General features: G+C 38.2%; 1 protein-coding gene across 1 annotated transcript in view; it reads left to right on the top strand.

Moving 5' to 3' along the window:
• The first annotated feature begins 960 nt into the window (after positions 1-960).
• The window catches only part of svila (supervillin a), an 87,237-nt gene continuing 74,384 nt past the window's right edge, over positions 961-13,813 (top strand). Inside the window, exon 1 of the mRNA XM_036572496.1 lies at positions 961-1,075. Coding sequence (XP_036428389.1) covers positions 1,069-1,075 — 7 coding nt within the window. The 5' untranslated portion in view covers positions 961-1,068. The remainder of the gene's footprint in view (positions 1,076-13,813) is intronic.

Genomic DNA, 13,813 nt, shown 5'->3' with positions numbered 1-13,813 from the left:
GTTTATTTGTTTGTTTGTTGCTTCATACCAGTGAACACCTGTCCAGGGGACCTGTCTCACAAAGCTGGATTTCTTGCTTAGCCAGCTATCTTTAACATAAGCTACAGTATGTAAGTCTTGGGGATGCAGTCTTTGACTCTCATTGGCCAGACACAGGACAGTTATAATAATATATACATTTATTTATAGTAATATAAAAAAGAAAACGTTAAATAATTTATAATCATTGAAATGTCATATTATATTCCTCCTAATTCCCAGCAGATTTCCCTTAGAAACTAAGTAAGTAATTACTGTGGCTTATTTGGTTTTTAAAAATATTTACCCCCATTGCCCTGCTGTATTGGGAGGCCTGAGGCCTCATTTAGCCGTTCATCCAGGCAGGTGTACAAGTGGACAAAGAGCTTGCACTGATTAACTGTTTGTAAGAAATTTTGCCAGATGGACATACTGGCTCCGATCCATATTGTGTTTTTTTTTGTTTTTTTTTCCCCCACTCTGACCTGCTTGCTAACTTGCATGTGTGTGTTTGCAGCAGATTGCTTCACTTTTTTTCTCTTGGTAGATGACAGATCTTTTATTATGTGTCTCTAGCTCACTAAATCTGCTTTGGCCTTGTCCTGGTCAAGATTTTGCTGGCAAAGGCCAAAAAAAAAACAAAAACCTTTATTTCTTAAATTCCCACCAGAAACTAGTCCCATCAGAGCAACCTCAGAGGTGCTGTTGCCTTGACAACAGACTAACTGTCCTGTATGTGGCCAGAAAGAGTGACAGTCAGCCAACAGTTTAAACAGTAACAAAACCACTCTGTTGTGGTAGGGCCACACTGGTTTTGGGCTAGGGCTACTTGTCTTTTGTAAGTGCCAGTGTGAATGGCTCCTTGTGGTCCCTCCCAGTCCGTCCCAGTAGGCTTGTCACTCTCTCAGTTGACTTCCTTCCCCTGTTATCCATGTGGAATACACTATGTGTGACTGTGGTGGATAAGTTTACATCTCTAAGGCTGCTGAGTTGCACAGCAAGATCTTTTTTCAAGGATCAAGGAAGCTTCAGAACAGAGAGAGGATAAGGATGAGAGGTAACGTGGACGTGGCTACTCGGTTCAAACCTTAATGCTCGTGTTCTTTCTTTTAGTCTTTCTTTTACTGTTTCTCTCATCTTGTTTGGGTTCTTTGATATTTTCTTGCTCTTTCTGCTGGTTTTTTTTTTTTCCTTTCAAAATATCATCATAATTCAGTCTTTGAGATGTAAACGGTCATTCACTGTGGTTTGGTGTGAAAATTTTCATTGTGGAGATACTTTTTGACTTTTGATTTTCTTTACAATAGTGATGATGAGAATCAGGGGTTGCAGTGTCTACTTTACAAATGTAGCCTTTTTTTTAACCATACAGCAGTTTTAATATGTTGGTAATGCTGGAAATTGTGGTTATTAAACCACAGTTCTGGCCTAAATGTTTTTCTCCATCATGAACGAATTTTAAAGAATGTTTTAAAAGCTTATTGCACAGTACCAGCAAATGGTGTCTCAGACATCAGACACTGTATTTGTAACCATTTCATATACTAACTTCTTGTGGGGTTGCTATTAGAGATATTAAGCACTTTAGCAAGTTTCTTGAGAATGGAGCATTTCACATCAGACCACCGTGAATGACTGACTGTCTTAACTTTTGGTTTGTTTACATTTATATAGAAATTTTGAGAAATCTATTCCTATCTATTCGTGAGGTCAGGTCTCACTCTATTCAGTCCTATCATACAGACAGGCCATCTTCATCATCTTTTTTCTCGTTTTTGTGTGTGTGTGTGTGTGTGTGTGTGTGTGTGTGTGTGTGTGTGTGGGTGGGTGGGTGGTTCTTTGTGATTGTATGAAGATGAGATGCGGCTGCTGTGATCTGGCTCTGTGTGTTTGTGTGTTTGTTGTCTGTAATGCCATAACGAGGCTATGGCTCCTGTTGGTTAAGCATGTGGGTCATTTAGGGCTGATATGAGTTTGCATAAGTCTCATTATAGAGCCACAGTAAGATTTACAGGCCTTTTTTCTTCTCTCAAACGCACAAACAAGGTCACCTTTTATATTCCTCTGCTTGTTTACTGTTTGTCAGTTACTGATGAGCTGTTATCCTGCATGAAAGGAACAAGCAGAGAGTCGTAATGCATTCCCATCACCGTGATGATCATGAATGGGCATTTCCCTCTTTAGATTGAATCCATCTGCTCCAGTTTACCCCAGAACATTGGGTTTGTTTTTGCACCAAAAACCCACAGAATGATTGTGTAATAATCATGCCCTTGTAAATCCTGCCTCACTCCCACAAAAATGATGCTTAAGCCTCGCTCACCAAAGGTAAAGTTTTAAATGGTTTCATTTGTTTTTTGGCAGGAATAACCCTCAGTATATGAATATTTATCAAAGGTGCTCAGAGGTCAAAAAGACTTACCGCTCTTATCATGTTATTCCTTTTAACTTAAGGTGATTAAATTGTTTGCTTGGTTCTCTTTGTCAGCTGCTTAATTTGCTTGTGTTCTCATGTTTTTTTTTTTGCCCTTTTCGGTGCTAGCCAGTGCTGGGTCTGTAGCCTCAGTGTTATTCAGTTCTAAGAAACACACCAGCTCCCTCTGCCCATACTAAACATTATCTAGCCTTGTTCTTTGTGTCACTAACAGTGTGGTGCTTGTCTGTTAGCCTGCAATTAGAGAAGCAGTCACTTTTTTAACAAGAAATTTTGTAGGAATGCACTGATATAGAAACTGTAGGCTGATGCAGATGTCCAATGTTTTTTTGTACATATCTGCTGATGCAGACACATAAATGTGTCCAACTATATTTCTGTTGGCTTACAAATGCAGTAAAATGAATAAAACCCAGATGCTAGGCCTGACATGATCTTGAAATAACTGACGATTAATTGTCATCTAAATAATTGTGATTAATGATTTGTGTTTTTGTTCATTGACTAAAGCAGCTAAATCAGCTGATTAGCTTCCTAGCTATCTTTACTTAATAGCTAACAGTAGGTCATACTGACTTGATATATTGCACTGTAATGCCCACACGCACAATCACAAGTTTCTACAGTTGGACAAAATCATGTGTAGAGTCAGCCAAAGCTTACATGTTTTTCTTTAGAGTCTGAAAATGTGAGCAAAAAAAAACACTTATTCTGCAAGTACACATGCAAAAGTTAGCATTAACTGTCTATCTAACAAACAAAAACAAAACCAAGCATGTCTCTAAATGTTTTATTAGCCCTCAGTTAATAGTTCTGTACATGCAAAAGTTAGCGTTAGCTGTCTAGCTAACAAACAGAAAACCCAAACACTTCAATAAGTGTAATAGCACTTGGTTAGGAGCAAAGTGTTTCTGTAAGAGCAATGAACTCAACGAATAACGCAGCCTCAGTGAATGTGCTTCCTGCTATCGTCTCAGCCAAACTGATGAAAATGCATCCATTTCATATGCTGCGAATGATAGGATATGGAAAATGACTGTGGACGCTAATTGCTGTCAGCTTAAATAATTGTGATTATCTCAAATGATTGCGATCAGGCAATTATGTAATAATTGTGACAGGCCTGATGCATCTCTACAAATCTGATATTATCCAAATACATGGATCTGTGTGAACCCAGTTTGATCAAGGTTGTAAGCTTTTTCAGAAAAGGAGATACTGAAAGCATGTCTAAACACAAAAAGTCAGGTTTTAAAATATGGACATGAAGAGAGGAATGAGATGACAGGCTGCTGGCTAAACATAATTTTTGGTGCTGTAAGTGCTGTTTGCAAGAAACACATAAAGCCTAAAGTTAGATTAAATAGGATTTTTAATAGTAACACCAATTGGTACTGCATTTCAGTCTAAGACCAAGCTTAATCCAGGCTGAAAATCCAGGCCTAAGAGTGATATCCTAAGCTTGGTCATAATGCAGAAGCTCTAAATGGACATGGTGTACTCTGAAGAATCTTATGTCTCTGTCACAATTTGAGAAGGAAGACATGTTCCTAATTTTATTGTACATTTAACGTAAGAAGATTGTATTCTACATATTTTGGTCCTTTCCTGTTGCTCCTTTTATCCTTAAATGTTTACACAGTGCCAAGGATAGCTGGCACTTAGAAATGGAGTAAACAAAAAAGAAAAATGGTTTTGCAGGGTTTCGACTGTGAGCATGTACCTTTCTCTGAGTCTGTACTTTTTAAAACCAATGTACATTCAACACAGCCTTTATTGTGAATCTCCCAGAGTCCGAAGCCCAGTTTTCTTGCTGAAGTCATGCAAGCAAATTTATGAAGAATGCATTAAAAAGATTTCACAGCCCAAAATGAGACCTCATCACTTTTTCAAAGCTAACATGTTTCAGGGCCTCTCTCGTGTTTGTGTGTGTGGAGGCAGGTTTGGCTGCACTGACCTGCTGTTAGTGCAGGTATTTGCTTCTGGTCAGTTTTGTCAGCCAAACCTATATAAAACAAAAAACGCAGCAATTTTCTTAATTATACTCACATTGTGTTGATTGCAGCTTTGTGCAACCATTCTCAGCCAAACACACGCTTCTCTCTAGTGTGGCTGCAGAAGAATGAAGAAACAGTGAATTAGCGAAAGCTTGAAGATATGAATGAGGGAGATGATGGTGGCCAGGGTCTCATTCAGCTCTTTTCAGCTCTCTGCAGTTCTGCTGGGCTGATGTATTTATATTATTTTGGATGATTTTTGTTGGGGTAGGGGTTGGTTACCATCTGTTGATGGGAAAACAGAAGATTACAGATTCTCTGTAAGTGATACTTGTTGGGTGGTCATCCAGAATAAACAAGCCCTGCATAACTGGGTTCACTAATACAGCACAAAAATATACGTAACCACAACAGATCAGGTGTCTTTGCACACATCCATCTTTTTTCTTTAGTTCTTTCTTTTGCTTATACAGTATTTCTCAGAATATCTTTCTCACTTTTCCTCTTATCTGTCTTTTTTTTCTCTCCATCTCACTTTTTTCTCTCATTCTCTTTCTCATTTTTTTTCTCTAGTTCACCCTGTTTCTCTTCGTTTTTTCTTTTTCTCTGTCTCTCCCTTTCTCTCTTTCTTTCTCTCTCTATCCATCTTTCTCTTTATTTTTCCTCTTCTTTTTCTCTCTGTCCTTGTTTCTCTCTCACTGTCTTTATCTGTCTGTCTCTCTGTTCTCTCTCTCTCTCTTTCTGTCTCTTTTTCTTTCACTATCTCTGTCTTTATCTCTCTCTCTCTGCTCAGGAACTCCAGAGGTATTGGATAATTGCACAGAACATGCATAAATGCAAAAAAAAAAGTTTTTTTTTTTTTATTGTTGGACAAATACACTTATCACATTTATGGGTGTGTGTGTGTATGTGTATGCGTGATCTTGTTTATGAGAGAGAGAAAACACTAGATGGAGCTGTGGTCTGTGAAAAGAGACAGTTTAAACACAATATAGGACGCAGACACAGTCCTGTTCACTGCGTCCTGCTAGATATTACCATCATAGTCAGTATTCATTCACACTAAAATTACTGCATAATTTACAGTGAATTGTCCTGCTATTGTGCTAATTGCTCATACATATACATAACTAGCTCAAAGTTGACGTTCACTTGATTTGTCCTGTTTGATGTTTGTGTAGTTTGGACACCTGCTGCTGATCAGTGGCTGTGCTTTGGGAAGAACAAAAACTCATTTGTTAGTTTGGCAGCTGCATTGTGAAAACAGCTGCCTCTGTCCTGTTAACACTGTTTAGTACTGTCACACAGACTGTCACTCACTCATGATTATCCATTCAGCCCATACACGGAAAACCATCTGTTTAATGTTCAGTTGCTTCTTGGTTGCCACGTGCCTGCCTCCGCCATTATCTCTGGGATGATGCAGAGCTAGATAGGCCTGATCTGGCACTCGCACACGTAAATTCGATTCCTCAAAACCTGGACCCTGTTCACAGTTGGTATTAATATCTGTCTCAAGTGATCTTACCAAAAGTGAACAGCAAGACATATAGCTGTTTAGACCTGGCCTTTCCATGTGTCTCAAATATGTCTCCAGTTATGTTGCATTTTAATCTTGTGATGGAGGAAGGCCGCTGTGCATAGTTAACACCAGCCTCTTGCTGCGTTTACCGTCAGGCCACTTGTCCTCGTGTGTGTAAAAGCTATTACAAATGTATTGCATGGACTGCTAACGCAACTTATAAACAAACTAAAGAAGAGATGAAAAATGACACAGCAGCTTTGGTCTCTGCTCTGATAATGCAGTTGATTAAAATGGTCTTTCGAGGCACCTGCGGATGCGTCGAGGCTCTTTAGCGTAATTCATACAGATGTTTCAGTAGGGAGCCAATAAAGTGGCAGCATTCAGCAGCTCGTGAGCTAATGGCTGTGCAGATTTTGAAGTCGAAAGTGAGTACTTTTCCCCCTACTGACCAAACTTTATAGCGTTAAATAAACGATGACTGAAAAGAATAAAATGTGAATTAAAGTAAACATCATATTAAAAATTGTTAGCATGATGTCAGTGTGGCTAATTTCCTAAAATAACATTAAATGCTGTATTATTATAGTGTATGGGTTGCTTCTGCACTAGCTTAGCTTGTTTATGTTTTGTGTCAGTAGTAGAAAACTACTGTCTTTAAATGGAATGTGGAGTAATTGCAGCATTTGTTTATACGTACATCCACTTTTGTACTGGATTGCAACAGATTACTAGCATTATTGTTATTTTCTCTTTTTATTTCTTTTAATGGTATTATAGATGATATTGGTAATAGTTTTGCTCAGTTCTTCGCGAATCAAGCAATTTTTTTCAGGTTGTTAAACTGTTATAATGAAATTTGCACAAATTGCTGTCAGATAGGAGTTTGATTGTACACATTCGCCAAAGATGACATGAAGAATAACAAAACTGTCTGTAAGTTTTGTTTGCTCATTTTACCGTCAGATTTGACCTTACACGACTTTAATTAATAAAGGTCACTGTCTCTCTGAGACACTTTGGACCCATTTACACCTTTCGCTGTCCACTTGGTGCCATAGACTCTTCACAACAAAATGTTCTGTATAGTACCAAAAATGGTTCTGTGACTTGCAATAATAGCAGAACTCTTCTTGTTGCTATATACCATTATTAAAAGGCTCTTTACAGGACTATGTATAATGGGTTCTCCATAGAAGACAACAGTCTTTCATCAACTATGCAAAAAAAGTGCTTATTAAAACTAATGATGTATAACAATTACCCTGACTAAAGAAACCTCTTTTTTAAAGACTCTACTTAAATTTGATTCTCCTTTCGCTTGCTCAGGTAATATTTAAGCCACTCTCTCATACACGACACATTCACTTGAGGAGGTCAGTCTTTGGGCATATACTGCTTGACCCTGGTTTGAGTTCATATCTTATGTTCTTCACTCTTGGTTCTTCACCTCGGATTGCCCAGTCAGTTGTTGGCATGGTTTGGCATGGTGAGGCATCGGTGGGAAAGCACCGTGCTATATTTGTGTGCTTCTGATTCATGCCTGAAGAGCATGGATCTAGCTGCCTCTCGTTTTTCCTTGGTGGGTGGGTGGAAGGGTTGACTGACGGCATATCAGAGGGTTACTGTGCGTGTCATGTCTTACGGTGCTTAGCCCCCTGGTGTGGTTGCCTCTATCTTTTGACTTGTTCACTGACTGAAGTTCTTCAGAACTAGTCAGTCGCAAAAACTGTAAACGTCCATTCCTTTTGTTTCTTCTACATTTAGCCCTGTTGCTGAAGTGAAAGGACTCCGTGATGAAGGCTTATCACTGAACAACAACCACAGTAACACAGACTTTTCGTAAGTTATCTGGTGATTTTTCCAGTCTGTTTGATCTTTCCACAGTATGCTGAGATTAAGTGGAGAAGAATGGTAGTTGAGTGTGTTTTATTAGGCGTGTAATGCAGCTGACCAAAGGGTAGAATATTGTGTTTCATGCCATGTTATGGTCAGCATGTGCATGTGAGGAAAAGGACTACAGAATCCCTGTATATCGGATTCCTCTCTACTGTAAGTAAAGTGGGTCAGTGCATGTACGTCTGTGTAAGTGAGAGTGCAGTAGAGTCTTTAAGTGATTCCTAGTAGTGGGCAGTTCTCCAGTTCTCTATGACAGAATTTCCCCAATGTTGTTCAATTGATTTGGACTGTATTGTTCTATTTGTTGCAAAGACATTGCCACACGACCACTGAATGTCGCGATGGATAACTGTGTAATAACTGTATAGATATGGAAGATGTCGGGGATATATTTTACCCTCACATCAAACAGCATGAAAAGTATTAAAGATCTTTTCTGAGGGTTGTACTTGAGTACATAAATGGTAGTTGTGTGCATAAATTATACTTTTTTCAGTTACGTGGTACATATATATGTGCTGGGGGTTGGCTGAACAACTTGGCCTCCAGCTCCACGGCTGTCCACTGAGCCCCACCTGCTCTCTTTTCATCAAAATATATGAGCTAAAATAGAACACACGTCTACCCACACACCACACATACCTTCATAAACAGGCTTTGTCCCTTCAACATGAGGTCAGGGTCAGGATGTAATTAAATATTTGAACACGTATGCTGTCATTTATGGTTGTGGTTTGAAATATGAATTTAGTGAAGATCTAAGGCTAGTTTTTGCCAGTGTGGACAAAGGCCAGTGGGCCGTGAGGACATAAATGATCAGCTATAACTGCCTGATAATTACATGTGAGTCATTGGTAATTCTACAACCATGCTGAACTAAGAGCAGGCTGATATGACTCAGTCTTTGATATCACCCTGATTTCATTTTGTTGCAGTCAGTTAGGGGTGTGTAGTATGGCTATATATATCATTGATGTGATAAATTCTGGCACAATATGCATTTTTGGGCATATGGTGGATTTAAAGACCTCTGACCAACTGCATACATCCTTACAAACAGAGCGCAGTTAGGCCCGTTTAGTTGGATTTAGTGCAGTGCAGTATGAGAAACATTAATTAAAAAATATTGTAGGCCTATTATTTTGGGCTGAAAATGTCATCTTTTTATTTCGAAAACACAATTTAAGAAAGTGCAATTTCCAAAAGCCAAAAGTGCTGCAATTTTTTTAAAATTGTAGAATACATTATCAAAAATGTTATCTTACGTTTTAAGCAGGGAAATTTAACCTAATAACCCAGAGCTTATGCACTGTGGAAAAGGTGGACCAATCAGCAACCAAACCTCCATGTGTTGTGACATCAGAAGAAGAACTTACTGGCAGTCGGCCACATTACTTTCAGGGTCAAGCTTCAAGCCAGAAAAAAGTGGATATTGTGGCAAAAAAACAGGCTTCTTGGCAAAAAAAACAGGCTTGATCCTTAATTTATATAAAATAATCACAATTTAAATTGCAGTCTGAAAAAGTCTGAAAAAACGCAATTAAGTATTTTCCCCAAATCGTTCAGCCCTAATAGTATTTATAGTGGTTCATACTGGTATTTTTCAACTTGTCAAACTTGTCAAACTTCAGAAAAGCTAAATATCATGATATATATTGTGTATTGTATAAATATCTCATACATTGTGTATCATGATGTTATATTTTTTATATTTCATATTGTCCACCCCTATAGTCAGGCTCTTCATCACCGGTATGTTTTTGACCATTTCTGACCACTAGCTTAGTGTTGAAACTGTGCACCCTCTTTCATAGTTTTTCTTCTCAAACCATGTTATCATCACAGCCATTGGGAGAGCAGCAAAAATTGTCATTACTTTGACTACAACATTTTATCTGGGTTATTAACAACAGAGTATGGTTGTTAATCAAGCCGTAAGCTGAGTGAAATACTAAACTGTTCACCTTTTAAATGGCAGCACGGAGTGAGTGCAAGTTTGAGTTTGACCTCCATTATATAAGACAGTTTTTAATTATTTGCTGATTTGATCTGAATTTATACTGAGAGTATCTGACTGTCACCCTCTTGCTCTGTTTGGCTTCAGATGTTTTTGCCACCATGTGTGTGTGATTTGCTTTATGTGTGTCTGTAAGACTCTACATCCAAATGAACGTAATTCAATCGGATCTGTTGGTGTAGTTAAGTGAGAGGATGACACTGGCTCCACAGAACGTTTGTGTCTTGCCATCATCTCTGCCATCAGTGTTTAACGGTGTCAAAATAAACTTCACACTCTTAATGTGGCTGACACTGGAGAAGCACATTTTTATTTGTAACACCTCATCAAGACTCAGACTCATGTACCTAATGTCCTCTCAATCCCAGACGCCTCACTCTTAAGACTGTACTTTTTACTTATTCCCCCTTTTTTGTATACAGGTGGAGCTGATTGACGCATACAGTCTTTACTTGGGAAGTGTTTTATATATTTAAGTAGGCCTGTACTTGTGACATTTAACAGAGCTACTATGGTAACAGGCCCAGTGATGCTGAAACCCATTTACCACTGGTTTAAAAACAAATGTTGTTAGTTTATTGACTCATTTCATGCAAACCATAGCAAGACAGCAGTATTCGCTCGCATGAATATACCTGAAATGTAAAATATGTAATGTTAATGCCATATTTATTGTACCCAACATAGATGAGCTTGATCTAAAACCTGGTTGTTAAGCTGAGTTGGTTCAGTGCGCTCAGAAGATGGTGTCTGTGCAAGATATTCAGTGTGTAACGTACACCCTATATTACAGTGTACAGTTTAGGACATTTTCAGTTCACAGCATCAGGTTTCAGACATCAGACAAAACAGCCTCAGGTCTCAGGAAGACTTAGCTGTGCCTATTGGACATCAGGCAAAATGGCCTCAGAGGAAACGGCCTGAACAAAAAGTCGTCAGGCTAAGCAGCCACAGGCAAAATGTCCTTGAATGGTAATGTTTGTCTTTCTTACTAGATTAATTGCAGGTCCATTGTCGAATTAAAAATGGCAAAATACTACAACGATAACTTTTACCAAGATTAACTTTTTGTTCTTTTAATTCACAAAGCTTTTAGATGTTTATCAGTGATTGTTTTCCGCCTTGTACCTCAAGTAAGAGGATTCTTTTACTTCCACAGGCCTGAATAAGCATTAAAGGGCCCATATCGTGGAAAATTAATTTTGACATAAGAGTTGGATGTGGCATGTAAAGAGTGTTAAAGTTTCAAAATATACCATTTATTCCCCAGTCCATTTAGTCCATGTATTTAAACAAAGCTGCAAAATGGCTCATACTGAATTAAACCTTTTGTGATGTCATGAAAACCAACACATTTGCAAATATCCACCTATTCAGTCTACAGCAGTTTTGCTCTGTCCATTCATGTTGAAGTTTGAGTTTCAGCCCAGAATCAGAACAGAGGTTATGTGCATACATCATGTATACATATATCATTGATCTTAAGTAATATCTTATCACTAACAAAAAACTGCCTGTTTTAGTTTCAGGGATAAAGAGAGGTTGGAAAATAGACCTGAAAATCACTGTTTAAAGTATTGAAACTTGCACAAATGTCATAATTGGGCCTTTGAGAAGCATTAAATTGCAGGAGAATTGTAGTATATATGCCCTTTAATTAAACTGACTCAAGTACTAATTCATCAGGGAGGCAAGATGAATTAGTTGTTGGGTGACTGTCCAGAACTATGTGTATTGGATTTGTCTGCTCTGTTCTCCATGTTTGTGTGGCTGTCTTGTAGACACAGTAGGCCTTAAATTCCTCTTATGTTTGGTCTTTAGGCTTGAACAGATCCAAAGCTGTAAATTTGAATCTTGTTGAATTGCTGCAGATCCTGCACCAGCACGGTCACTCCAAGAATAATGTACACCAACACACACTCCAGGCATGCAAGCGCACACACACTGACACACACTGCATGTGTCTGTAAACGTGCAGCCATATTGGTGGCACAAACAAGTCTCCAGCTAGGGGGAAAGAAAGGGCTGGTGACGGAGACTCAGCCACTCAGCAAACACCTCTCCTTATTGGGGTAGAGCTGTGTGAGTGAGTGAGGGATAATTTTAGGGAAATGTGACAGGCACGGGTAGATATTTTCATGACCTTGTCCTGTTACATACCACCAACTCAGTTCAAGAAGCCAATGAGAGGGCCTGAAACTAGGCCCAGGATGAGCACTATGAGTTAACTCTGTGCCACTGACTGAACGCTTTGTCAGGCTTTATTTTTTGCTTCTCTGTGTATCCTTATTGTTTTGGTCATAGACTAGATATGGACAGATTACTTGTGTTGTGATTAGATTGATAGATATTGCGTAAGTGATATGTGTTAAGACATTAGTGGATCAACAATGCAGGGGTAAAGATTGGTTTGCTTTAATTTGACCAGTTTGCTTTTGTTGGATTTAGGTCTGGCCTGAATATTTGGAGTGCTCTTGTAATCATTTGTTATGTTGGTGTTCATTTCCTTATTTAGTATTTGCAAGTTTTGTCTTTTGTTAACCTTTTAGACCCTAACAGAGCTCTAGAACACTCTTGTGGATTCCTGAAAATGTTCAGAGTTGGAGGCTTTAGAGTTAGAGGCTTCTTTATCACAACACATAAAACCAAAAAAAAAAAGGACAGTAACTTAAAGGTGGACATAATATTAGGCTGTAAAAGTCATGCCATACCAAGGTAATCCTAGCTTGACAGGCTGGTAGTTTCCCACTAGATATGTGAGGATTTGAAACAAATTTAAGATAAAAGATTGACACAACTCATCCTCAGCCCTTACTGAGATTTATGTTCACCTATTGAAATTACTTTACTAAGGATGAAACTGAACTTGGGATCAGTAAATTAGCAGTGGAATGTGAACCATTCAGTAAAGCAGCTAAACTGACTATGAAAACACATGGCTAAACAGAGATTTTAAAAGACTTACATCTTCAGCTTACATCTGTATCATTACAGTTGTCTAGGTAAGCAAAATCCAGTCAGACTTCTTGGTCTCCTTATTGGACTTAACTGCGTCTTTGGGACGTCCATCGTAATAAGGATGTGTAAATGTGTAACTATTTGTTACAAATTCAAAACTCAGATATTGTGAAAAAATCTTAAATAAACAAAATACTTTAAGTAATAGTTATTTATGTGACGGAAATATTATTGTTTTTAACAAGTACTAGAATATTTGTTCAGAAATGCCATCGAGTAATTAAAGCCTGTAAAATGCTGTTCAGGCCAACGCTAGCTAGATTATATGTAGGAATGCACAATGATATTGGAATCGTATTGGTATCGGGATATATTTGCTTAAAAAAAAAGGGTCAAACATCAAACAGATGTTTAGATTTGACTGATTTGTCTCTCCAGAATAGGAGAACCTTTAGGTGAAGCTGGGCAAATGTTTCATTTTACTGTATTTGTAACCGTCTAGAAATAAACGTTATATTTCTCTATAATGTTAATCCAGGTCCCAGTTTCTACATAAATGCAGAAATAAATGATTATGTATATAGAAATATTTATGTATGAACATCAGTGTGCATGAATGTACATAAAAAAAATATCAACATGAGTAAACAATTGCAATTTCAATACCTCCCTCATTGGTTAGAGAGCTCACTGTTATATTGCAGCCTTCAGCGATATCGCTATTACAGAGACCGCTGTTGCAATAATATTTGATGAATGGTCTATTGTGCAGCCTTGTCATCTTAAAGGAATATTTCTTGGAATGCTTTAAGTCACTACCCATGCCCCCTGCCTTTCTCAGAAGAGTTATGGCTGTGCAAGATTTCAAACTGCCATCAAACCCCATTCATCAAGCTTTTCTAGACATTATTGCAGTTTTAGTGAAGTTTAGTATTACCAATTTATCTGTAGCCTCACAACACTGTCCA

Source organism: Colossoma macropomum, unplaced genomic scaffold (genome assembly GCF_904425465.1).
Source record: "Colossoma macropomum unplaced genomic scaffold, Colossoma_macropomum, whole genome shotgun sequence".
Taxonomy (NCBI): Eukaryota; Metazoa; Chordata; class Actinopteri; order Characiformes; family Serrasalmidae; genus Colossoma; species Colossoma macropomum.
Note: the sequence above shows the minus strand (reverse complement) of the source record. Positions and strands in the feature narration are given on the sequence as shown.